The following is a 25,618-nucleotide window of genomic DNA, read 5'->3' on the forward strand; positions in this document are numbered from 1 at the left end:
GTGGCTCAGTCAGTTGAGCGTCCGACTTCAGCTCAGGTCATGATTTCACAGTCTGTGGGTTCGAGCCCTGCATTGGGCTCTGTGCTGACAGCTCGGAGCCTGGATCCTGCTTCGGATTCTGTGTCTCTCCCTCTCTCTGCCCCTACCCTGCTCGCTCAATCTGTCTCTCTCCCTAAGATAAACATTTAAAAAAAAAAAAAAGGTACAAATTTCCAGTTCTAAAATAAGTCAATCTTGGCGATGCATATCATATAGCAGGGTGACTACAGTTAATAATACTGTGCTGTTGGGAGTGCTGTTGGGGGCGCTCAGGTCATGATCTCGTGGGTTCGAGCCCCGCATTGGGCTCTGTGCTGACAGCTCGGAGCCTGGAGCCTGCTTTGGATTCTGGGTCTCCCTCTCTCTCTGCCCCTCCCCACTCGCTGTCTCTCTCTCTCTCTCAAAAATAAACATTAAAAAAAATTTAAAGTACCGTTTTTGTGAGCGAGTGAGTCGTCCTTGCGATTCAAGACACAAAAGGAAAAAAGGGCACACGGCAAAAATCCCTTTTCCTGCCACGTCCCCAGGTACCGGGTTCCCGATCTAGAGGATCCCAAGGTGACTGACCTCCACAAGACTCGCCCAGAGATGCTCTGTCGTCAGGGAAATACGTTTGTACACTCTCCCCCCCCCCCCCCCCCCCCCCCCCGCTTCAGTGAAAGAGTGGCACGTCCTGTCCAAGGTTTGCACCTTGCTGGCTCCGCAAAGTGATTCGCACTGTTCGCAGGCCGCACGATGTACCAAGTACGGGGGACAACCTGGTGGTTTTGGGCACGCTCGCCCGGCTGTGCCGCCACCGCCACCGCGGGGGTCAGGACAGGCTCCCCCCGGGGGTCTGTCGTCCCCACCGCATCCTGCTCCCCTTCCCACAACCCGCTGCCTGCGGGGCCACCGGCACTGAAGACACGGGGGACAGACCAGGCGGCCTCTGCGCCCGTTTCCTGCTTCCCTGCGCGGCACCCGCGTCTCCACACCCGTCACACCGGGAACTCCGCACACGCGTGGGTTCACTGGACGGATGCGTCCCCCCGCGCGGACAGGAAGTTCACTGAGACCGCGTGCCCGGTGGCCAGCAGGAGCCCCCACAAAGGGAGGAAAGTGAGGCCAGGGTCTCCACGCGTGGGGCCCCGTGAGGGGGGCTGGCAGGGGACACCGTGGAGGGTACAGAACACACGCCCCGTCCTCATCCGGAGGCCGCTGAGGCTCCGCGAGCCCCGCCACCCTGGAGAAGAGCCAAGGCTGACAAGCCCTCCCCCTCCGTGTTCCGGAAGCGGCTCACTGCCAAGAAGCCCCCGCCCCTGGGACTGGAGACCCTCACCCGTGACAGGCCCGACGCGGGCCCTCAAACTGCCTCTGCGCCCCGGCAGCGACGAGCACAGCCGCCCTACCCCACGGATCCGCCGGAACAAAATGCCCACTGACCAAGCCGTGGTCCGGCCTCCCGTCCTCCCCAGACCCCCGACCCCGGTGCCGCTCAGGGCGAGCCGGCAGCCCGGCCTCTGGGTGGGGGGAACACTCCTCTAGCAGCGCCCCACCCGGCCGCCCTCCCCCCACCCCCACCCCGGACCCTTCCCTTAGCTCCGGGGGGGGGGATGTCTAAGATGATTGTAGGAAGACCCCCCCCAATCACACACACACACACACACCCCGCGCCCAGCCCGGTGCCTACAGGTTCACAGTCGGAACAGCGTTCTCTCCCAACAGTGACAGCCTACCCCTTCCAAATAACGTCTCTCCTTACTCAGTCCAGACTTGGGTTTTATTTGACAAATCCCCCCCTGTGGGATCCACACCGTCCTCAAGGGACCGAGTGGAGCCCAGAATCAAACAGGAACAGCTCAAATGGAAGAAGTCCGGACTCGGCCCCCAGCCCACGATGTGGCTCTTTGAGGGCGAGGCTGAGCGTCCATGCGGCCATCAAGGCCCGGAGAAGTGTCAGTGAGAGAACAGGGAGGGGTGGCAGTCTCGTCCAGGGACACCCTCCCGCTCCCCCGGCTGTCCAGGAGGGCAAACCGTGGCCCTTCGGAAACGCTGGGGACGCATTCACTGACGAGAGAAGTCAGCTTTGTGCTTGCCCAACGCAGTGCGGGTGGTTCAAGACGGGAGAGCGGCCCGGCCAGCCTGGGGGTTCGAGCCCCACATCGTGGGCCTGACCGCCTCCTTGCCCAGGAGCCCCCCATGCGGCTTTCCCAAGCGGCCTCTCCCCAGGGGGGTGGGCGGGACTGGCTGGGGCTCTGGTGCACAGGGGCGGCTCGCAGGGACCACCGGGAGGGCGGGGACAGAGCCACACCTTGCCTTGGGGCCCCAGCCCTCCTTCGAGGGGGGACGGGCCTTCCCCGGGGCCATGTGCCGCTCTGCTGCGGAGGGAGCAAGAGCTTCTGGAGCCTTCGGTGCCCTCTTGGATCCGGACAGGATTTGTTCTCCAGCGGAGCTGGTAGAGACACGCTTTGTCAGCTGTCCACTCACCCCCAGGGCTGTGTGTGTTCTTGCATTTTTTTTGACTTTAATTACATCGTCGAGCTCCTACTTGCAGGATTAAATCACTCTTCGGATAAGAGTAAGATCCGGGTCTTGCCTGAACTGGACCCCGAGAAGTCCAGAGGGCGGCCCTTGGCCTGAGGGCACGCAGGACTTCCGGGCTGCAGGAGGGACCCGTCTAGTGTGCGCAGCCCGCGCGCCTGCAGGGGAGAGGGCCTGCCTGCTTTCACCGGGGAGGGCGCCCAAGGACTTGGGCTCCAGGCCCGGGGCCCCTCCCTCCTTCCCCATGTGCAGGGGCTGGCCCGGAGGGGGCCGAGGATTTGGACTCTGGAGGCCACACAAGTTCCTGTATTCAGGGGGCTCAGAAAGGGCCTCGGCTGGAGGCAGGTGCACGCGCAGGGGGAACTCTGGGCGGTCGCACCGCCCCCTCCCTGGGGTCCTTGTGACACCCTGGGGCTCCTGAGCTCTGTCACCTGGCCCAGATGTCCCATCCCCTCCAGCTGTGCTCGGAGTCCCCATTCCACTTGCCTGACCCCTCTTCCTGCGGCCACCGAAACCCTGTACTGTTGGTGCATCCGGCTAATCGCACGGACAATGGTGCGGGTTTCGCTGTCGCTGGCCTGACCCAGCCCACCCCCTCACGGGCTCTCCAGATGAGCACCTGGTGAATTCGGTGAACCTGGCAGGATTTTCTAGAAACTGGGGGGCCACGAGGGGTGTCCTGTGGCAGCCGACACCCCACAACCTCCCCGCCTCCCCGCTGCTCCTGCAAACACGTTCTTCTCCTGGCACGGTGGCTGAGTAGGTGCCCTGCCTCGGGGACATCTCTCTCCCCACTCCACCCCTCCCTCTGCCCCGTCTCCCTCTCTCCCACCTTCTCTCTCTGCCCACCCCTCACAGGGAGAGCCGGACTGCTGGTGTGTGGCTGTTCCCCATGGGAGGTATGAGAACTGTCCTTTACAGTGTCAGGACCCTATTTCATCAACAACAGAGAAAGGGCAGCTGCCCGGGGGCTGGGGCCACGGAACAGTCACAACGAGGTTTCCCACGTGCCTCTCTGGGACAGAAGCAGGACTCCTGTCCGAGTGCAGCTGGGCTCCCGGGAGCAGACAGCGGGGTGGCCCGGTACTCGGGCAGGAGCGAGAACTGTCGTGGGCACCTGGCCCCCGGGGGCAGAGGGGGAGGGTGTCCAGCAGGGGTGTAGCGGGGTCCCCTAGGCCGTTCGGCTCTGGGGTTCGGTGTGTAGGGAGCCCGCGTGCGGTTGGGCCGTGGTGGTCCCGGTGTTCTCGGTGGCAGCAACGGGGACCTGCGCCCGGTGGCTTTCGGGGCCACAGGCAGCACCCCCTCCCTCTGGTGGGCCCCCTGTCCGCGGGACGGAGCAGATGCTCTCTTCACGGAGCACCCGAACCCTCAGTCCCAGTCTTTCGTGCCCTCGTGCCCCTGACCCGGGCTCACGAGGCAGCTGCCGCGGACAGTCCTGCTTCATTCACCGAGGCACAGGCTGCGGCTGCCCCGAAACACCCTTTCCGGCCCGGCAGACCCCCGTCCCGCTGGTCCTCAAGGCCCCGTTCGAACGCTGACGCTCCGAATGGAGTCTGCCGGAATTGAGTGAGTGCCGTCCGTGGGCCTGTGTCACCGTGGCTCTCGGCCCTGCTCCACCGGGGGCCGCCCTCCCTCCCGACCCCCAGCTACTCATGCCTCCCCGTGCTGCTCTCCCCGCCTCGGGGTCTCCTCCATCCGGACTCCAGCGGCCCCTCCAAGAGGCCGACCTCGACTCTCGCCCTGCCTCTCTGCCTCCTGCCCGGCCTTCACCACACATCCCGAGACAGGGCCCACGGCCCCCACGTCCGGCCTCCCGCTCTGCCGGCCCCAAGGAGGCCCTGTCGGTGAATGAATGAATGAGCGAACGAATGAGGTGGGCCAAGAGGTGTGTGGTCACCCCCGTCTGTGGGGAGAATGCCCAGGCCCGTCCCTACACCCAGAACGTGGCGCTGGAAACAGGACACAGAAAACCACCCGCAGCACTTAAGATTCTGATCGTTTTTCTTTAAAAAACAAACGAAAAGCCCCCGACTCCCCACCCTGAACCAGCCCAGCGCAACAGGTTAGCCATTAACGGGAAAAGAGAAAGAGACATGAAGCCACACCGTTACGCGGCAGGTGTCCCGGCCGGGCTGACGTGGCCGCGACGCCAACAGGGACACGAGACAGCGGGAACACTGTGAAGCAGCAAGGCCATCGACCCCGCAAATAAATAGACATACTGCCAACAGCACCCTGCAAATTAGCGACACGTCGGACAGGATCAAACAGCAGAACCGCTAACAAACGCTCATGGTTATGACTGGGTTTGGTTTAAAACAAACGAAGCCTGACAAATGGGGAGCGCTCGGGGGCACCTGTCAGTAGGGTGGTCGGACAGAGTCCCTGTCCCGCCTGGAAGGTCACCACAGAGGCGCCGTGTAGTGTCTGCGGGCTTGCATGGAGCCTGGGTGGTCCCCGCCTTCTGAGGAGGTCCCTGGGCCGGGAGGGGGGGCACAGCTCCAGGAACTGCAGCCTGGGCTCCGACCCCCCTTCACGGCAGACCTGCCAGCCAGATGCGGGGACAGTCGCATGTCAGAACTACCTGTGACCTCCCGGGGCCCCCTCCAGCACCCCCCGTCCAGTGCCGCCTGTGTGAGACAGGGTCCCCGGGCCCCCGGTCCACCCCCGCAAGGCGACACTGCCCCAGTTCCCCACACCCGCCCCCCAGCCCCCTGCGTCCCCCCAGAGCCAGCGCTGTGCTCCGTCCCCAAGCAGGAGGATTGGCGGCCCGGCCCACTTCTCAGCCTCCGGACGCCTGAGGGCTCAGCTCAGCGCGCCCCTGGGGAGGTGGTCAGCAGTCAGGGACCAAAACAGAGCCACCCGGGGCCTAAGATGGGGGTCTGGCGGGAGATGCACAACCCTGGAGGGCGGTGCTCCCTGCCCTCACACAGCGGTAACCCGGGGCCGCCAGCCAGAGTAGGACACACTGGCCGGGCCCCAGCTGCCGCCCCTGGGGAAGGCGCCTTGGGAACCACAAAGACACAAGTCTCCGGAGCAGCAGTCAGAGCGGTGAAGAGGGCCCGGCCGTGCAGGAGGGGGCCGGGGCTGGGGCCAGGCAGTTGGCTGGGGTGTCGTCCAGCCCGTGAGGTCGGTTCTTCAGGCCCCGGCTGGGAGGCGGCTGCCTTGAGGGACTCCCCGGCTGGGAAGCCCACGAGGGGTCACAGTGTCTGCCTTTCTCATCTGGTCGGTTCTAGAAGATTCCGAGTCTGGGGCTTTGCCTGAAAAAGCTATAGCCCGGTTCTGATGCTGGATGCAGAGCGGGCTGGAGGCGGTGCCACCCACGGCCCAACGTCCGGCGGGCACAGAAGACGTCCGAGTCCTGCCATGGCGCTGCCGTTGCTGAGGCTGGCGTCCAGGGCGGGACGTACGAGGTCGGAAGCCCAGTGCATCCCGGGTGACTGGGGTCTGGCCCGGAGCTGGCTCTGCACCGACATCCTGGGTAGTGCACACCGGTGGCGGCTCAGCTCCGGGATCGTCCAGCTGCCCGTGACCTCCGTCGGAGGCCCCCACCTACAGCAGGCACCGGGCTCGGGACCCGCCTTGTGTGGAGCTGGGGCCAGCGTCACTCTCTGAAGGCCGCTGTTCTAGTGACTTTCTCTTCTCTCTTCTGGGGACGGGAGAGGAAATCTACCCTTGGGTCTTTAAGGCAAAGAGACCTAAGTCCCGAGATTAGTGTTCGCTAAGTCACTACGTCTACGACAGCAACAAGCGACGACAAAAAAAGCCAAGCGTGTGGTCTGGGCCGCCGTCTGTCAGTGCAGCTCTGAGGTCCACGCGGCGAGGCCGGAGTGTTGGGCGCTCTGTTCGTGGGACTGGAGTGTCTGGTGCTCAGAATCCCTCCCTTCCCGGGAGCCTGCACCGAGACCAGGCCGAGGGTCGCGCGCCGCAAACGACCTGGTCCCTCTGAGGCAATCGTGCCTTGGGGGGGGCGTGAGGGGAAACTCTCCCCGCTCCCCCTCAGTTCTTTAGAAACTAAGCATCGTGGTGTCGTCAACTTGACCTAAAACTTAAGTTAAAAAAATAATACAAATAAACCAAGGTGGGAAGGAGACGGGCCCAACGTGGCCAACGGTCCGCGGGGCGCCAGGGGCCCGGCCTCTCCTCGGTCCACCGCTCACGGAGGTAAGGGTGGAAGTTCACTTTCTGGGACTAGATTCGTACCAGTTTTTACTGTGGCCCCGGCCCCCTGACCCGGCGGAGGGACGGTGTGGGGCGCTCAGCTGAGCTGCCTGGATGACAGGACTAGAGTCGCTTTTCGAGGTGAGTTGTTTTATCACAATCTTTGTGCGTTTCTTTCCGGCAGCTTCTCGGCCCTTCTCGCTTACGTCTCCTGGGGCACCACTTGCATGAGCTTCTGGCAAAGGACCGTCGTGGAAACTGGTGGGGGGAGGGGATAGAGGAATTAGGCTGGGGGGGCACCCGCGTGATGTGAGCCGCGGCTCCCCCTGCCCCTCCGTGGCCACGCCGTCCAAAGCCGCAAGAGTGGCCACCTTCCTACGTGAACCTTCCCGATGTGCGGCCTCCCTGCCGCTGGGTGCCAGCCTGCACACCCGGCTGGGGTGGCCAAGGAACCTGGCAACAGGCAGGGGCCGGCCCCACCCCTCACCTCGCTTTCAGAGCCCAGGGTTATGAGGAACCACAATGGGGCGCAGGGCCCGCTGCTGGAGGGCTGGGGCATGCCCTCCTCCTCCGGGGCTCGCCTGTGGTCCCGCAGAGGGGCTGGAGCCCGATGGACACCTGCCACCACAGACTCTGGGAACACTCATCCTGGGTGTTGACATCAGGGCGGAGGGGTTCCTGCTCTGGGCCCATGGGGCGGTAAAAGATGACCGACCGGGAGCCGGTGGTCTAGGCTGGAAGCAAAGCTTCACCAACGCGACGGTGGGCGGGCGGGCGCCGATGAGAGCTCACAAGGGCCCACGGGCACGTGGTGATGGTGGCACAGGCCTGCAGACCGCCTGACTCCTCCAGGGACCCGCCACAGTACAGGCTGTTTCAGTACAGGGTCCTGAAGCTGGCCTGTCAATCGCACCCAGGACGGCGGTGCAGGGACCCTGCGTTCTCCTCCGCTGCCTTTCTGGGTCAGCCAGCTGCGTTCAAGCCGGCGACAGACGGAGGGATTTCGTCGCTCGTCAAAGGCAGCCTGGTTTTCTGGAATCCCTTGTTCTGAGATTAGCTGCTGCCGAGCTGAGCGTCTTAGCCCCGGACCACGTGGGCTGAACGTCACTGCCACCCACGTCCCAGGGCCCGAACCCTGCTGTTTCCATGGGCCCCCCGCCAGGGATGCATCTCTCCTACGCTGGCCGACCCTGGGACCTGGGGACATCACGTGCCCCACTGCTCCTGGACAGTGGGGTTAGGTCAGAGCGCCAAATGGCCCTACTCTGGGGCGGGGGGGGGGGGGGGGGGGGGGGGGAAGGGGGCGGCGGGCCCCCGGGTGGGGACGAGGGGCGCCCCGGCTGCGGCCCAACGGCACTCACAGATGCCACGGAGAAGCCACTTGGGCTTGTTTTTCCACCAGACCCCGAAGTAGTAGACGGGCAGGCCGCTGAGGATGATGGTGAAGCCGATGCCACACTCCACGGGGGTCTTCCAGAAGGACACGGCGATCAGGAACAGGCAGGCCAGGATGAAGAACACTGGGAGGGCCAGGTTCACCTGGGGACGGGGACGGAGAGGGAGCTGACGCCAGGCACTCCCTTCCCACACCTCCCACTGCCCGCTGCGTCACGAGTCCCGTCCACCCCGGGGAAAGCACCGTGTCCCCCGAGCCCCTGCTGGAGGCATCTCTCCCTTGGGACCCCCAGGGCACACGCTGCACCCCAGCCCCCGCCCCAGCTGAGAAGGGCTCCGACCTCTGGGGCCGCTCCAGCTTCTGCCCGGCCGCGGCCTGCACTGGTTTTCGGAGCCGGCCTCGCGCGAGGTGGGGGCTCCTGACCGTGGGGACCTCGCCTCGGTCCCCCTCCCCGACCCCGACCCTCCGCACACGGCGGTGCCGGGCGATGACTGCTCTAAGCACAGGGGGCGCTGACAGGCGACAACCAGCTCGGTCCCTGGCGGCTTCCCGAGGTCAGGGAAGGTCGGCCTCACCGGTTCCCACGTCGCAGGGTGGAGACCCTGGCCCGGCACCCCTCCCGCCGTCACCCAGAGCGGGGGCCCGGCGCTTCTGGGAAGACCGCGGCTACCCGCTAATAACACGGCAGCACCTGCCTTCTCAGAGGGCCCTTTGTGGACAGGCTGAGCCGCGGTTTGCACAGCAGGGGGCAGACAGCCCACCCGCAGAGCTCAAGGCAAAGGAGCCACAGACCCGCCCACAGACCCGGGGCGGGGGTGGGGGTGGGGCGCCTGTGCCCTCTGTTGGGCAAGCTCATCTTCACGCCACTGTAGGAGACCCCGGAGGGGAACAATGATGAACAGGGGTCTCACTAGGTCAGCCCACTGCAGGCACCACCTGGCTCCACGGGCAGAGCTCACCACGGGCCCCAGATCACAGGGTGACAGTGGCCACCACGGGCCCCAGATAACACGAGGACAGTGGCCACCGCGGGCCCCTGCTGACCTGGGCACAGAGCCCACCATGGGCCCTGCCTAACTCGAGGACAGCGGCCACCCCTTGTCCCGGCTGACAAAGAATCAGAGCCCACCACACGCAAGGGCCAAGATGGCCCAGGTTCCCGGGTCCCCCCACCGGAAGAACCCTTCCTGGACCCCGCTGGCCTCTGCAGGACCGCTGGGCGGGGAGCCAGAGAGGAGGCTCACGGACAGGTGCCGACTGCCAGGCAGGCCCACACGCCACCACAAAGAGGACGAGGGACGGGAGCTGCCACCAGCTGGCCACGATGTGAGTGTCGGGGCTCAGCAGGGGCCCAGCCTTCTGGTCCCCCTTTTAGGAGAAACCAAGTCACCCCGGGAAGGTGACAAGGTGGCAGAGCGCCCACCTCAGGCCGGGCCGGCACCCGGTTTTCCCCCGGGCAGGGCGAGGCAGGGGCAGGCGCCACGGACAGGCAGACCTCGGGGGGCCCCAGTTCCGCCTCCACCCCGCCTGGCCTCCCCCTCCCCTTCCCGCCCTGGTGCCTGCCCCTCCCCAGACATGCTGTTCCACGCGGCCCCAGGCCAGTCAGGGCCACCCGCCCACCTGGCACTCAGGTTCTCGTGTGCTGCTTCTCTTATGTTAACAGAAGCTCTAGGGGGCCAGAGACTCAGGGGGTCAGTTTTATCCTTTGATGAACCCCCAGCACCTGCAATCACGTGTCAGCACTTAAGAGATTCCCAAGGAACAGTCACTCTCGGTCTAATGGACAAGCACGTCCACGTTTACCTTGCTCGATCCTTACCAGAACGCTCCGGACAAGGGGCCCCGACCCCTGGCTTGCCGAGGGAAGACAGAGACTCGGCGAGGGACAGCGGCCGGCCCCGGCCACAAGCCACAGGCACAGAACCACCTGGTTCCCGGCCCAGGGCTCTGACGGACACTCAGACCTTGTTTCTCAGGCGCGTGACTGCCAAGCCGCCGACCGGCATCGGGCCGTGCCGACGCCCCAGCGGCCAGGCCCTCACCTTGATGGGCCGCTCCAGCTCGGGCTTCTTGTAGCGAAGCCACAGCATGCCGATGATGGCCAGGGCCACGCAGAGCCAGTTGAAGAAGCTGAAGAAGTTGATGACGGAGAAAATGTCTCTAGAGAAGGCGTACAGGAGGGTCATGATGCACTACAAGCAGAGAAACGGGGACGCGGTGAGCAGGACAGCCGGAACGACACGGGGAAACCACACCTGCTCGCTCTGGCTCCGAAGGGAGGGCCCGGTCTGGACAACACGTGAGTTCTCCGAGAGCAGAGGCAGGAGCAAATGGGAAAACAGTGACGGCGCCTGGATTTTACGGAAGAGACAGACGCGCCACGGGGAGCAGAAGGGGACCCCCAACCTCGCCCTCGCCGCGGCGTCACTGGCACACTACGGGGTCGTTTAAACAAACGTGGCGCACCCCGGCCGTGACCACCACGTGGCGGTTTCAATACTGAGACTGAACCCTGCCGTGTTTTAAAACACGTCCGGGGGCGCCGGGGTGGCTCGGTCGGTGAAGCGTCCGACTTCAGCTCAGGTCACCATCTCGCGGTTCGTGGGTTCCAGCCCCGGGTCGGGCTCTGGGCTGACAGCTCGGAGCCTGGAGCCTGCTTTGGATTCTGCGTCTCCCCCTCTCTCTGCCCCTCCCCTGCTCACGCTCTGTCTCTCCCTCTCCTAATGAATGTTAAAAAAATTGATAAGATACAATAAATAAAAAACCAAAACACGTCCAACAATCGCTTGATCCTTCTCTCTCCGAGAGGCGGACCTAAACCCTCCGTCCGCTGGGCCTACGGGCTCGCACTCCTAACACAGAAGAGCACAGCAGTGACGGGGTGTGACTTCTGAGCCCAGGTCACAGAAAACGTGGCGCGTGCCCCTGCCTGTGGCTGTGTGGGGAGCCACCTGGGAAGAGGCGCCTCCAGCCGTTTCCCTATGGCCTGGGGGGGGTGGGGGGAGGGGTCCGTCCCGTAGCGGCCGAGAACTAACACCCCGCGTGCACCTGCACAGGCAGATGTCGGATGAGCTGAAGAAAAATGCACGACGTGATGGTCAAGCAAGCAAACGCTGTGCGTGCACGGCGCCCACACAGCTCAGGGAGCTGCCTGTCAACAGCGGTCTCGTGGGAGAGTCTTCTCCTCACCCGCTTCCAGGCTGTTCCGAGGCTTTCTGTTTTTCAGCCACTACGCGTAGTATTGGGAATGAAAGAATCCGGTGCCCTTTGGCATTCGGTGAAAGCAGAACATGAGAAAACACTGGCGTCAGGGGGCTCTGTCTCGGCGTCCACCTCCCGTCTGCAGCCAGCGGACGCCAGGCGAAGCCGCAACAGGCTTCACGCAGAGGGAACGCGTGGCCTCCCGCCAGGGAGCCCCCCAAGGCGGGCCCCGAGGGACGTGCCAGTCTCCCACTTCAACTGGGGCTGGAAGACAGGACTCTGGACGGCACAGCCTGCCTACCGTAAACACGAGGGAGGGCATGGGCGTCAGGAGCCGTGGGTGGATCATGGAGAGGACGGAAGGCAGATGGCCCTCCCTGGACCCCACGAAGAACAGCCTGCGGACAGAGGAGCGAGCGTTCAGCCTCCGCCCCGTGGGCCCCCAGGCGGGGCGGGGAGCGGAGAGGGCCGGGCCCAAGGGCTGGGCTTCTCAGGGGCCCTGATGGGCTCAGCTGGCAAAGGGGCAAATTCAGCCTTCCTCGCCTCCGTCCCCCCCTCCGGGCCGTGTTTGAAGCGAACCCATGAAAGATTCCAGAAGGACACAGTCGTGTCACCCGTGGGCAGGGGACCAGGGGGGCAGGGTAGAGGCCACAGGTCCCGAAGTTCTGCATTACTGGGACGTTTTGACGGCTACGTATTCCTCAGTGAGGAAGCAGGCTTTCAAACATGCACTGGACAGCGGTGTGCAGGGACGGCCCCCCACTCTGCCCCGGCCCCCACAGAGCCCGGGTGACGGGAGGCTGGTCCTGGTGTGGGCTCACCTGGAAGACGTGAAGAGGGACCCATTGACAGAGCCGAAGCAGGACAGGCCCACGAAGACGGGGATGATCCAGGACATGACGCCCAGGTGATAGGTCCCGAAGTCCTAGGCAAACACGGAGCGTGAGCCCCCAGGCCCCGCGGCGCCTCCCGGCCCGGCCCCCTCCTGGTGAGGGCTTCCTACGTGCTCGTCAGGAGGCTTCTCCACACGGAGCGAGCCCCTGGGGACTGGATTGTGGGGGGCGGTCCCAGGGACAGGGCCTCGTCTGGCACGGTGCCCCGGGCCTCACTCCCCATCCACGCCTGCGGGCACTTCCCTCGGGCACCTCTCATGGGCACCCACATTCCCCCGTCAGCACAAGTGCTACCTCTGGCCGGCCCCGCACACCGGGCCCAGAGCGGGGCTTGGGGTTCGTTCAGAAGGTGGAAGGGGTGGGCACTGCAGGTGGGGAGACCACCGGCTCTGGGGACCCCCGCGTGGTCTGGGGGTTGGCAAGGCGCTCAGTCGGCCGCCTCTGCGGGACCCGGAGATGCCACGCCCCTCCTCTGAACCCAGAGTCCATGATGCCCAGCAGGGGCAGCTCAGGACGCGACTTCGGCTCAGGTCATGATCTCACGGTTTGTGAGTTTAAGCCCTGAGTCGGGCTCTGTGCGCACAGTGCGGAACCTGCTTGGGATTCTCGCTCCGTCCTCTCTCTGCCCCTCCCCTGCTCGTGTGTTTTCTCTCAAAACTAAAGAAACCTAAAACAACCCAATCACTCTGGCCGGGACCACCACAGACGTGCTGACCGAGCGCTGGCCTGGGGGAGGCTGGGCACCGGCACTTTCAAACACCCCGAGCGTGTCACGTGAGCCAGGGTTAAGAGCCGGCACCTTACTCTCTCCCGGGACTAAGCAAGGCACAGCTTGACCCTCCGGGTAGCGTGTGGTTCGAGGACGAGGGGCCCGGTCTGCTCAGCATCGGGGGCTCAGAGATGGCAGGGTGGGCCTCTCGGTGACCCGGCCAGGCTGGAGGGTGGCGTCTTACCACGGCCACAGCCTCTGACGTCAGCATCTGCTCCGTGGACAATGTGGTGAAGTAGGCCAGGTTCGTCAGCACATACACCAGGGTGACGATGGGGAGGGAGATGATGATAGCCAGGGGCAGGTTTCTGGAAAGAAGGGGAGGGGCACGTCAGCTAAGCGCAGCCCGGCGTGGAGCCAGACCGGATGGCGAGGAGCCGGGTCCTGAGGCTCGCGGCGTGGGGAAGGGCCCAGCGGGACGTGTCACCAGCACGGGTAAGCGGCTGGAAGCTGGCCCTGCGGACGGGCAGCTGTGTGAACCGGGGCTGGAGACTCAACCCCCCATCCCTGAGCCCAGGTCCGTGAAGCAGGAATTGCTGCCCGTCCTGAGGGGGGACCTCGTCTGAGGTCACCTGGCCACCACGCGGCCGGTGTGAGGCTGGAAACCAGCACCCACCTCCCCAGCACGAGTTCTAACCCCAAAGCCTCCCACCCCCACCCCCTGCAAGGCCCCGCACTGCTCCCGGCCGCGGGTGGGCCCGTGGGTGGCTGGGAGGCAGAAGCTTCTCTCATGAAAATGACAGAAGTCCCTGTTCACACTCCTACCTGTAGGGATTGATCATCTCCTCCGTGACGAAATTCAAGTAATTCCTAGAATCGAGAGAGAATTTAATTATGCTTCCCTCCCACGATCATTAGGGGAATACAGATCCCATGGGACCCCCTCCTGGCTGCTCTGGGCCCCTGGGGACGAGATCCCTGCACCCACCACCCGCCCCCCCCCCCCACTTGGTGAGCAGCTGGGGACACAGGGGTGCCTACTGGCACGGCGACACCCTGTCCTGAGGGAAATCAGCCGTCCCCCCAACAGCCCGTCCTTGACCTGCTGCGTCCCCCACCCCAGGCGCCAGCACCGTGTCTGAGGCGGGCGCACGGTCCAGCCTGAACGGCGGCGTCTTGGGCACCTCCACCCGCACAGGCCCGCTTCGTGTGCGGATATTAACGTCCACGCTGAGCACTCAAGGTCAGGCTCAGAGGCCACGTGGAAAGAGACTCAAAGGCGGCCCGCACGGGTTCAGTGCCCGCGCTAAATGGCACCACTACTCCACTAAGCGTGCCCCGAGGCACCCCTGTCCGCTGCCTGACCCTCTCCAGCGCCTTCCTCACCTGCCTGCCCGCCAGCCTGCCGCACGGCAGCCACTCTCACGGCTCAGTACAGCCTGGCCCAGGGGCAGGGGCCACAGCGGAGGAGCCAGAGGGACGGAAGGCGCCGGCAAGGGCCATAGACAGGGTCCTCGCTCCTGGTGGGGAGAGGCCGAGAACCACCCGGCTCAGGGCCTTCAGCCTAAATGCTTTATGCCTGTCAGCAGAGATCTGGCTCCAGGAGCATCTTCTCAGGGGCCGAGGCGCGCTGCGGACAGCGCCCGGGGCTGCTCTGGAACCCTCTCTGTGCTCTTCTGGGATGCAAGGGGCCAGCGGCAGCCCCGAGAGGCTTTCCTGCCACTCTCCAGAACCCCCGCGGAGGGCCAGACCTGTGGACGCTTCGGGGCCCACCCAGCCTGCATGTCCCAAGGCCCAGAGACCCCGACATTCCGGAACCTACCATCCCCCGTAGGCAAAGAGGCCACTGTACAACGCCAGCACGATGTTTCCCACGTCCAGTTTGGTGCCCTCAAACGAGGACTTGGGATCCAGATTGGACACATCACCTGGAAAAGGCCAAACAGAAAGGAATGCTGGTCAGAGAGCACTGCAGAGACCACACCGCAAGTTCTGAAATGTTCCTGGAGCAAAATATGTGCCGAGCCACCTGACCCACGCAGGATTCCCGACTTTGCCTGGGACCAGGAGCGAGCAGGCGGAGGACAGCGTGGTCGTGCCGTGGGCCGGGGGCCTGGCCGCCAGCCCACCCGGGAGGGGTCGGCAGCTCTGTAGACCCTTGGTCGTGTGTGGTCTGTGCACCCAGAAGGGCAGGTGCGGGGGGGGGCAGCCCCAGTCACCCCAGAGAACACTCCCTGTGGAGCCCGTGACACGAGCCCCGGGTCAGCGGCGCCTGGGCCTGACTCTGCAGTGCTGGGAACGTGACCCGTCAGCAAGCATCAGCATGGAACTTCCTGAAAATGACTCCGAGGTGTCCCTGGAAGTGACCCCGGGGCTGCCCAAGGGTCAGTGTCGCCCACAGCCAGTGGGTATGCAGGCCCCCCGGGGATGGGAGGGTGGACGATGCCAGGGGAGCCCAAGTTCTCAAGGGACCCCACACCACCCACAAGTGACCGCCTCAGTCACCCCAGGAACAGGACGCGATGGAACGTGAGGACGTTGGCAGAGGGGACGATGGAAGGGAGGTTTCCATAAAGCCTGTCACTCCCCTCCCTGGGAGGCCTCAAAAACAGCACAGAGTTTCCTACAGCGAACACCGCGGTGGGGGGGGTGGAGAGAAGGGACCCCAATTTCTGTTTCTGGGTCCATTTTCCTACGTTGATCTGGACTCTGCCCTCAGGCCTGTGTGTCCTGACCCCACAGGTGTGCTTGGGCCTTTGGTCCCCAGCCTGAGCTGGGAGGTGGATGTGGGATCCTTGAGGTGCCCAGCCCCCGCCCCCGGATGAGGCCACGGTCTCGTGAGGAGCTGAACAGGCCCCGGGGCGGCTGGCATCTCACCCAGCCCGCTGCCCGCATGTGACCTGTGTTGGAGACCCGGGTCGTGGGACTGCCCGGTCACAGGGTGGTCACCAGGCTGGGTGGGCGGGGACAGTGCCGAGTGCTGGCTCGGGACAGCACACCCTTCAGCAACACCCCACGAGAGGGCCCGGAGCCCCTCTGGGCTCCGTCCCGGCGGCTCCCCTATGGAAATGGTCCAGAGCGTGTCCTCCTTGACGTCTGCAGAGTGCCGCCGCATCCCGCAGCCCTGTCCGTGCACTTTTGCTGTGCAACAGCTGGGGAAACTGAGGCCGGGGCCACCTGCCCCGGGGGTGGGGAACTGCCAGCACGCAGCGGGCTCTAGGATCGTGAAGGCTAACGGGTCTGACCTCAGGGGCCGCGTGCGTGTCCACACCACCCTGCGCCTCCCATAATGCCGAGCTGCTCCAAAGAGTCTGGGGGAGCCCGATGAGACGGCTCACAGGTCCTGCAGAGACTTCCAGAACACTGGTGGCCTTTCACAATAAAGGCTCCTCGTGAGTAACGCGGGCTTGTCTCAAACCTGTAATTCTCCCATCGATCTGCCCGGTTTTCCTACTAGGATACGCCTCTATGCACCCTGGTTACTATTCAAGTTAAATTTCTTTTTTCACACGCTGGGATATGGGTTTGGGTGCAGCTGTTAGAAGTGGCCCCCACCTGAATTAGAGACAGCGTGTGTGTGCGTGTGCACATGTATTCACGTGTGTGTAATCCGTGCACAGTGTGTGTGCACGTGTGGGCCGGAGACGCCCCAGGCAGGCGGATGGCTGTTGCTTTTGGTGACCACCACCCATGGGAAATGCCGGTGGCTCAGAAGGACCCCTGTGCCCTAGGGATCAAGTGCTGGAACAGGGATAAAATTCAAGGCTTGATATACAGCCCTGGGGTTTCCAGGTAAGCAAGTTTTCAGCCCCAGGCCCCGTAGCCTCAGGGTTCTCATCAAGGAGTCACTCGTGCCGCGGTCACCAGCTCAGCGTTCTGACACGGACACACGGTCCTCCGCCTGAGACGAACGTGCTGGGCACGGAACCCCTGATGTAGAACAGTATTTTCTGGGATTTATAAGCTTGGTTTTGCAGTGTCTAAAATGCCAGGAAAATACTAGCTGCTGGGACCAAACACAGATTAAAGAATCTCACTGGGGGCCTCAGCCAGGTCTCTCCCAAATAGCCCATGAGATTTCTATTCCTAGGACCAGCGTGGCTGGGTCATCTGCCGGGACCTCCCTCAGTTGTCTGGGGCCTCACTCTGTCTGCAAAGTGCCCGAGGTCCCTTGGAGGAAGGCGGACACCCCAGCACCGCCAGACCCCACAGCGTGGAGCGTGGCTGGCGGGCCTCCTGCTCCTGTCCCAGCATGGGCTGGGGCAGGCACCAGTCAAACCTCAGCTAGTTCCTCCAGGCCGTCTCCCGCCCCGTCACCTCCCACAGGCACGGTGGGCCCGGCGGCGGCACACCAGGGACAGAGGGAGGGACAGGAGCCTGAACTGCCTTGAGAGTGGCCGGCTCGCATGCGTCCCCGGCAGGGCTCCTGGCCGTGCTCAGCCTCGGCCTGTGCTGGACGCCGGCCCAGAAGGGAGACCCGTAGCTCCTCCGGGCTCCCGACCAAATGCTGGCCAAGCACGCGGCCCCTCCTTCTTGACGGGCATCAGAGAGTGGGCGCTGGGTCTGCCGGCTCCATGTGGCACTTGGCCTGGGCGGCCACTCAGGGACACTGGCTGTGCCTGCCCTCACTGTCCTGGTGTCCTGCTGGGGCTGGAGCCCTAACAGCAGGCATTCTGGAAGGAGGTCTGGAGAGCTGGCGGGAGGCCCCGCCTGCCCGTCTCCAGGCCAGGGAGAAGCGGGCAAGACAGCCACACCTCCGCTGAATGATGTGTGTCGGCAGCTGCACGGAGCCCGGCGGCGACAGAGGCGGTGAGCAGGGGGTGGGGCGCAGCAAAGAGACACAGACTGTCCTAGTGAGGAGGGCAGACTCTAGACCCCACGCGTGGTCTCCAACACTGGCCTGCCCTCGGCAACCAGGGGATGTACGGCCACGTCTGGAGACACTTGGGGCTATCGTGGCTGGGGACATTTAGGGGGCAGAGGCCACGGGCGCTGTTGGATACCCTGGAAGGCAGAGGGCAGCCCCCAGATGGCAACAATTCGGGAACGGAAGCCCGGTCCACACACCGCTGCTCCCGTGGCTGGGGCAGACGTGTGAGCTGCGCCGGCCGTTCACTCCCCCAGACCCCAAAATGGGCTGCACTGGACACAGGTGAATGACAACAGTCCCCCGATGGCCACCATGCTCCAAGCTGACCAGTCGGTCTCTGTCCCCACCGGGCCCCAGCCCGCTCTGCGAGCAGACAAGACTGATGGCGATGGACAGACAGACGGCACGTCCTGCTGTAGGCTCCAAGTGGGGGGTAGAAACCCTGGGACCCACGACTGACCGGGTCCCCTGTGCCAGCACCCCTGCTCTGCAACTTTTCTGCAGACCTCGAAGCGGCCTCTAACTGCTGCCTCAAGAGAAGGCCACCTCGGGGGGCCCGGCCCTCTGCTCGTCCGTGCCGCGGGCTAGCCCGGAAGCCCCTCTGCTCAAGTCTGCCCGTCCCAGCCCTAAATCCCCGAAGTCCCAGCCACTGCCAGCGCCCTCCCGGATGGGCCGCGAGGAATGTGCACGCCAACGCACGGCCAGACGTGCCCGTCGGCAAGCTGTGATGTCCCAGCAGAGCCTGCCTCCCACCCACTGGGACCCCCTGAGGACCGGGGTAATTGGCGGGGGGATGCTCAGAGGCCCCAGGGAGCCGCTCTCAGGGAAAGCCAGCCCAGATCTCTGAGTCGCACGGACGCAGCCATGGGAGTCATGGATGATGGGGTGGGGGGGGGGGGGGGGGAAGGGCACCCAGTGGCCCTTTTTCCCCCCAGGGAAGTGTGCTAGACCCGTGGCTCCTGAATGAGGACGAGGGCTCCCTACAGGGTCTGCGGCCCCTGAGACCCAGCCCGACCTCTGTGTGGGAGGAAGGCCTGGTCAGGCGTTCCCAGGCCTTCTCTGGGGCCCCGGGAGCCTGTCAACGCCCCAATCTGGAAATGGGCAGTGGGAGGCAGCTGCAGAAAATGCCAGAACTCTAGGTCTGGCCAGGCCCCATCCCCAGCCAGTGCTTTCCCACAGCCAGACCAGCCCAGGGGCACCCCTCCTGGGACGGGGACACCACGGGAAAGTCATCCCAAACTGGGGAGCATCCACCGTGCTGGAACCTTCCGCCTCCGCTCCCACTTTATCCCTCTGGGGCCCCAGGGGATGGCCGTTTATGTCGAGAGATGTGCTGAACAGGGTCCCCCCAATTCATGTCAGCCCAGAACCTCTGAATGTGACCTGATTTGGAAAAGGGTCTTTGAAGATGGAATCAAGGTAAGGATCTTGACATGAGATCGTAGATGAGGGTAGGCCCTGGAGCCCACAAGTGTCCTTACAGGACACAGAGGCCACTGGGAGAGGCCCGGGGTACGAGGCAGAGAGGGCACAGTGCTGCAGCCACAAGCCCAGGGACGCCAGCAGCCTGAACAGACAAGGAGGAATCCCCCTGAGTTTCAGAGGGAACGCAGCCCTGATTCTGGGCTTTTGTCCCCCAGAATTGTGAGGAGGACAACAGGACATTGTCTGCAGACGGACCGGCGGGCCCCGCTCTGTCTGGGTCAGACTCCCTGGTCTCCACTCTGTGCCTCACGGACGTGCCTGGGATAAGCTGCGGCCTCGGGCTCCTGCTCTGTAAAATGGGCTGTCACCCGTGGGGCCACCAGACCCCGCCCCGGCAAGTCAACTCTGCACGATCAGAGCCCTCAGTGGGCCTGGGGACAACGCACAGCGAGGGGTCTCCAGCTCCGTCCAGACACCAGCATCCTCGGAGAGGGTGCATCCTGCCGGCCAGTTCACCAGGTTCCTCTCTCCCACTGTCCCACCCCGGGGCGAGTCCCAGACGCCTGGTGCCTGTGCTCCGGCTCTGCCTGAGGTCTACGAACCGGGCAGGAATCTGGGTCTGGGGAGGCTGAGAGGTCAGTGCTTGTTCACCTGGCCAGCGTCTGTCGCAGACGCCCCCGTCTTTTAACCCGTTGGAGGAGCTGGCCCCTCGGCCTCGAGATCTGCTGCAAACCTCAAATCCCAGTTGGAAGGGGCCCGCTCCCTACTGAACAGGCCGCCAGAGACCCCTGGGAACGAACCGTGCCCAGCGCGGGGCTCTGTGGCTGCTCTGCCCCCACCTCCCGTTCCTGGCCGCCCCGGGGCACGGGCGAGCCAGCAGGAGCTTTGATCTCCTGCCACAGGGTGGCCCAAGCAGACCATGTGATTTCGAATCTGTTACAACTCTGGATGCTGAGTTAGTGCAGACGCGTGCAGACCCAAAGAAAAGGCCTCAACTAAAAATTATCAAAGAACATCCACAGGAAAACACCACCAAGCCTGCCTCGATGGTAGCTTTGCCACGCCTTCCCAAGTAGCCCCGTGACCTATGGTTCAGCGGGGAGATGGGTCACGGGCACCGGCCACCAGGTGATGGCCCTGCCCCACCCCACAGTCCCATCCCTGTTCCTGGGCCACAGGTGACCAGTGCAGGGTAGAGAACCGAACCCTAGCCCTACATGGCCCGTTATAGGGTCCTGTGGTCCCGGCCCGACCCTGAGCCCCGCTGAAACGAGCCCCGAAGTCCTCTGCGAGGGGAGGCTAGGCCTGGGAACACTGAGGGTGTCTGGCCCCCCACTTTGAGGGGCGACAGCCCACTTCCTCGCTGCCAGGGGCTTGCCCATCCTGCCGGGACCGTCTCCCCCCATCCCGAGACCCCGTCACTTTGGGACAGTGCCCAGACGCAGGAGATCATCAACACGGAAGCCAGGAGCCTCCACTTGTGGTACAAACCACAGCCAGGTGTCCTGGCAACTGGGACGAACGTCCCAGAAGCGGGGTGAACTTCTGTGAGCTGCTGGGGGCTCGGGAGGGCAGGGGGCTGGGGGGCAGGACTGCCTGGCGCATGGAGACTGCGCCTCCCACGACCTCCCTCAGCAGAGGGCATCGTGCAGGGGGACGCGGCGAGGGAGGAAGCACTTTTATCTGTACAACTGGGCCGTCCACAACTGGCCGCTCTCTCCCCTCCCGATGCTGTAGCCCACGCAAAACCACAAGGGTCCCATTGTGTGCCCCCCGGGAGGGGCCTGGGCACAGGGACGCGCCTGTCGCAACCCGCTCCCACATTCTGGGCTGGGAAACGCCTACTTGGCTTCGGGAACAGCCTGACCTCGGGGCCACGGCCTCTGCATGGTGTCCAGTAAGGAGCCAACAGAACAAAAGACACAGCAGGTGGAGGCGGCCGGCAGGTACGGGCCTCAGAGGGCCTCTGTGGCCTCCCCGGCCAAGCCGCCCACCCACGCTTTGTGCGGCAGCCACTGGGTCTGAAATGCTGACTTGAGTTCCGTCTCCCCTTCGGAGGACGCTGGGAGCAAATGCAGACAACTCGCGTGACGCCGGGCTCGCAGGCCCGACCCCACGGGGCCCCCCAGCCCCAGCCGCAGGGTAGCTGAGCTGCTCCCACGCGGGACGGCTTGGCCCGGGACCCTGCAGAGCAGTCTCTCTGTTCGACTCTGCGCCTGCGTCCAGCCGCCCCCTCCCGCCCTCAGTCCCGGTGCCGGCTGGCGCCTCGTCCGCCCGCCCGTCTGCAATTCTCCTGTTCACGTGCTGTCTGGGGTCCCCAGCCCACGGCCGAGTTCTGGCCAGCAGGGGCCACCGGGGCCACCAGACTTGTACTCGGGGCCCGGGAAGTTCTGGCGAAGGACGGTGTGATGAACAACTGCTCGCAGGTCTCGAGATAACGAGCCCAGTAGGGCCCACGGACGACCCATGGCCGGCTGGCCTCAAGTCCCTTCGGCGGCCCTTGGGCCCACCTGGGTGCTGGGGGTGGGGGCGGGGCGGACACTGACCACCATGCCCAGCGGAGCGGGGCGCCCGTGGTCTGCACGATGCTTGGGCACAACCAAGCCACCAGCACGGGGACCCAGGGCCTCCGGCAGGCGGGCCTACGGACTCCACCGTAGGAGAAGGGGGTCGACGTCTGCAACGACGTGTCCCCCGGAAGGGAAGGCATTCGTCTGGGAACGACATAAATCTCTTGAGGCAAACCAGGAGACAGAGATTCTACAGGCGCTGCCCTGTATCCCAAGTTGAGGAAGGAATTGCTCTGGGGAGGAGGAGGCTTTCGACAGCAACACGATTATAAACATATTAGGTATTCTAGCTGAACAAAAGCCCTTTGCTATCCCTACTGAAATCTGTTTTTACAAAAGTCAGGTCGCCCCCTCCACATTCCTCATCATACCAGCCAAGCAAATACCTTCACGGGCAAATCTTTCGAAGGCCGAGCGTCCTGGCTGCACAAAGCCTGGTCGGCTGGGTCCCACCCACCAGGCCAAGCTCCTCACGAGGCTTCAGAGTTATTCAGCCCCGACCAGGGTCCTCGAGACCCGACGAATAAGGAGAAAGATAAGGTCCTGTCTTAAAGAAGACGCCAGAAGCCGAGCCCCAGGACGGCTCCCGGAGTGCGGCAGGAGCGCCCAGAGGCACGCACTGGGGCACGTCCCGCCCCCGCCCCCAGCCCTGCCCGGGGGGCTCACCCGAGCGTGGGTTTCCCGGGTGATCTGACACCAGTGAGGCCAAGGCACCGGTCGGACACACTCTCAGGATGACGTCCAGCTCCTGAAGCAGCGACCTACCTTCCACAGAAAGTGATCTGGAAATCGGCCGCAATTGCCCCTTCGAGGCCGACAGAACCAGAGCCCGTGGGTGCTGGGTGGTCAGAGTTTCCTACACGTTAACGTGCTCGATGACGCCGATCTGCCCAAACTCTCTGGATTCTTGCTGCCACTTTACTAGGTCAGTGGGGACCAGCACGTGGGCCTCTCTTTACCCCCAGAAGAGGGCCCGTGAGGGCAGGCACTGTGGCGGCCACCGCAGCCCCGCGTGCACCCAATTCTGCGGAGTCACGCGCGCCCCCCTGCACAGGCCCGTGGTCTGTGGACGCTGGGTCCCCATAAATCACAGTGCCCCGCGTGGCCATTACAGGGAAGGAAACAGGAGAGTCCGGAACCACAAGATGAATTTCTGGGTGTCACAGCAGACACTCAGAGGACACGGCAGGTGTGGGGCCACGAGGGGTTTTCTACCCACTCCACGCCCAGCTAGCCAGCAGCTGGGTGAAGAGGGTGGACGGGAACAAAGACGCCTGCAGCTGCCCACGTGGGGTGTCACAAAGACCAGCACCAGACCTGCAGCTTGGTGCCAGCACGGACCTTGGACAACATAAACCCGGTCCGAATCCCGGCTCGCCCCCACGACCAGGGGAGTCAGGCTGGGGGGGGGCACCGGGTACTGCCTTCCCGCACCCCAGTGCCCTGAGGGCACGCAGAACGGGGCCAATGCAGGGGCCGGGGACACGAGCTCCGCCTGTGTGCCCCTCGGCGACCTTCTCTGAAGGGGCCCTCAGGAGCTGCCCTGCACCAGCCGCTGCGGGATCTCTGACGCCCTCCCCCGTCCGCAGGAGAAACATTACTTCTGTTCCCGGCGCTGCGGGGCCGCACCACCACCGAAAGCCGCCAAACGCCAGGGCGGGGGTGGGGGGGCTGTCCCACATCCTTCTCGGGGGCGGCTACCCTTCATCAGACAGGCCCTTAAGATTTGTGCTCCTGGATGCGACATCCGCCTCAGCAACAGGCAAACCAGCAAGGGCTCCACCCCACCGCGCCCTCCACGCGCTGGGCACAGCGCCAAGGTCACTTCTGCGATCCCCCACGTCACCATCCGACCCCTGCCCTCAAGTGTGGGTAGGAGAGCGAGGTTCGGAGGGGACGGGGCGGGTCCGTTTCTCCCCATCGCTTGCGGTGGATTTAACTTGTGGGTGATGCTCAGTCTCTCTACCGACGGCTCAAATGAAACCGTGCGCACGCGGGCACGGCGGACGTGCGGGGGCCCGGGGCATTTGGGGACGGGGGCCCAGAGGTTACACTCACCCTTCCCGATCTGGATGAAGCCCAGGAGCACGATGAGGGCCAGCGCCAGGAGCTTGGCGGCAGCGAAGGCGTCCTGGACTCGGGTGGCAGCCTTCACGCTGTAACAGTTCACGGCGGTGAGCAGCACTGTAGAGAGAGGGCAGCAGTGAGAAGGCAGCCGGTGGGTTCCGCTATGCTTGACCTTCTCCAGGCCCAAGGTCAAAGGCGGAGGACTGCACCACTTGACTCTCAACGAGGCTACAGTCCCACAAGGCCTCCCCCACCCCCCACCGTCATCAAGGAGTTTCAAGATTTCTTTTTTTTTTTTTAATTTTTTTTTTCAACGTTTATTTATTTTTGGGACAGAGAGAGACAGAGCATGAACGGGCGAGGGGCAGAGAGAGAGGGAGACACAGAATCGGAAACAGGCTCCAGGCTCTGAGCCATCAGCCCAGAGCCTGACGCGGGGCTCGAACTCACGGACCGCGAGATCGTGACCTGGCTGAAGTCAGACGCTTAACCGCTTAACCGACTGCGCCACCCAGGCGCCCCGGAGTTTCAAGGTTTCAAGGGATGAATTTCCACTTCCTACAGGGAGGTCAGCACAGCGGGCTCCGCCCCTCCCCCACCCCACCTGCTGCACACCTGGGCGGCCCCGCCTTTGCCTTCGGAGCGAGCGGAGGTTGCGAACGGACATTTGCAGTCGGAGGAGGCTGCGCTCCCTGTGCACGCCTCTCACGGTCTCAGCGCGGTTTAGGTGCCCGCACAGCCCACCTCACTTCCTGAAGGCAAGGAACCCTTTCTGCAGAGAGAACCTGCTGGAATCCCACCGAGGAAACAGGTGAGATAGTAGTGGCACAAAACTATTTCACAAGCCAAGTGCTGGCACCATGGGGCGATTCTGACACGCGAAGTGGGGACTTAAGGGGAGGCCACAGCCCGGGGCGCGGGGGGCCAACACCACTCAGGCGGGTCCGGCTGGTAAAGAACACAATAGGCACTCACCCCCGCCCCGCCCTACTGCTATTTTCACAGCAAACACTGAAGACAAAATCACACCTATCACAGACGGCCCCCCCCAGGCCCCCAACGTGGAAGGGAGGGAAGATGGGACCGGGCAGGGGGTGCTGCCCAGGCAGGCTGCTAAACCAGGCTCCATAAGCTCGCCTGGACACGCACACCCAAGCCCCGCCGGGGCTCCCTGTGGGACCCCGGACCTGAGCCAAAGTTGGGATATTCGGGTGTGCAGGAGACACGGGTAAGTAAGTGCTCAGGGACCTCATGGCCACCCCATAAACTCACAGCAAAACAAAATTATACTAGAACAAAGGAAAGAAACAAATGCTCAACGCCGAGACCTTCCGATTCACTATTTCTAACTCTCATATGCTCAGGTGGTCTACAATGCAGACAGACGCTCTAAGGGTGAGCTGGTCATGCTCTGGCCCTGACTCTGGGCACGGCACCTTCACGAAGGTGCTAGAAATCGGCTGTGCAGGGACTACTCACACCAGGAAATCCTCGAGAGCACGGGGCTGGAGCTGGGAGGGGCCTCTCCATGAGTCCCCACCCCCCCACCCCAGGCCCCCTGTCCTCCCTAATCCTGGAGAGAGAGCTCGGGGCTGGTCCTTCCGCACTGACCAGCAGGGCTGGAGCTGGGAGGGGTCTCTCCATGAACCCCCCAGGGCCCCTGCCCTCCCCGCTTCTCTGAGGACTGCAGAAAGGTAAGAAACACTGGCAGGATCTGCTCATGTTTTCTCTCTGCCGGTCACAGCTAACCCAGGGCCGGCAGACCCC

At 64.0% G+C, this 25,618-nt stretch overlaps 1 protein-coding gene across 1 annotated transcript in view; it reads right to left on the minus strand.

Moving 5' to 3' along the window:
• Positions 1 to 5,255: 5,255 nt before the first annotated feature.
• SLC7A5 (solute carrier family 7 member 5) overlaps positions 5,256 to 25,618 on the minus strand; it is a 32,518-nt gene continuing 12,155 nt past the window's right edge. Inside the window, exons 2-10 of the mRNA XM_047846244.1 lie at positions 23,843 to 23,968; positions 14,742 to 14,847; positions 13,745 to 13,789; positions 13,164 to 13,287; positions 12,139 to 12,242; positions 11,619 to 11,715; positions 10,159 to 10,308; positions 8,082 to 8,259; positions 5,256 to 6,978 (exon numbers count right to left, since the gene is read on the minus strand). Coding sequence (XP_047702200.1) covers positions 6,923 to 6,978; positions 8,082 to 8,259; positions 10,159 to 10,308; positions 11,619 to 11,715; positions 12,139 to 12,242; positions 13,164 to 13,287; positions 13,745 to 13,789; positions 14,742 to 14,847; positions 23,843 to 23,968 — 986 coding nt within the window. The 3' untranslated portion in view covers positions 5,256 to 6,922. The remainder of the gene's footprint in view (positions 6,979 to 8,081; positions 8,260 to 10,158; positions 10,309 to 11,618; positions 11,716 to 12,138; positions 12,243 to 13,163; positions 13,288 to 13,744; positions 13,790 to 14,741; positions 14,848 to 23,842; positions 23,969 to 25,618) is intronic.

Source organism: Prionailurus viverrinus, unplaced genomic scaffold (assembly GCF_022837055.1).
Source record: "Prionailurus viverrinus isolate Anna unplaced genomic scaffold, UM_Priviv_1.0 scaffold_38, whole genome shotgun sequence".
NCBI classification, from domain to species: Eukaryota; Metazoa; Chordata; class Mammalia; order Carnivora; family Felidae; genus Prionailurus; species Prionailurus viverrinus.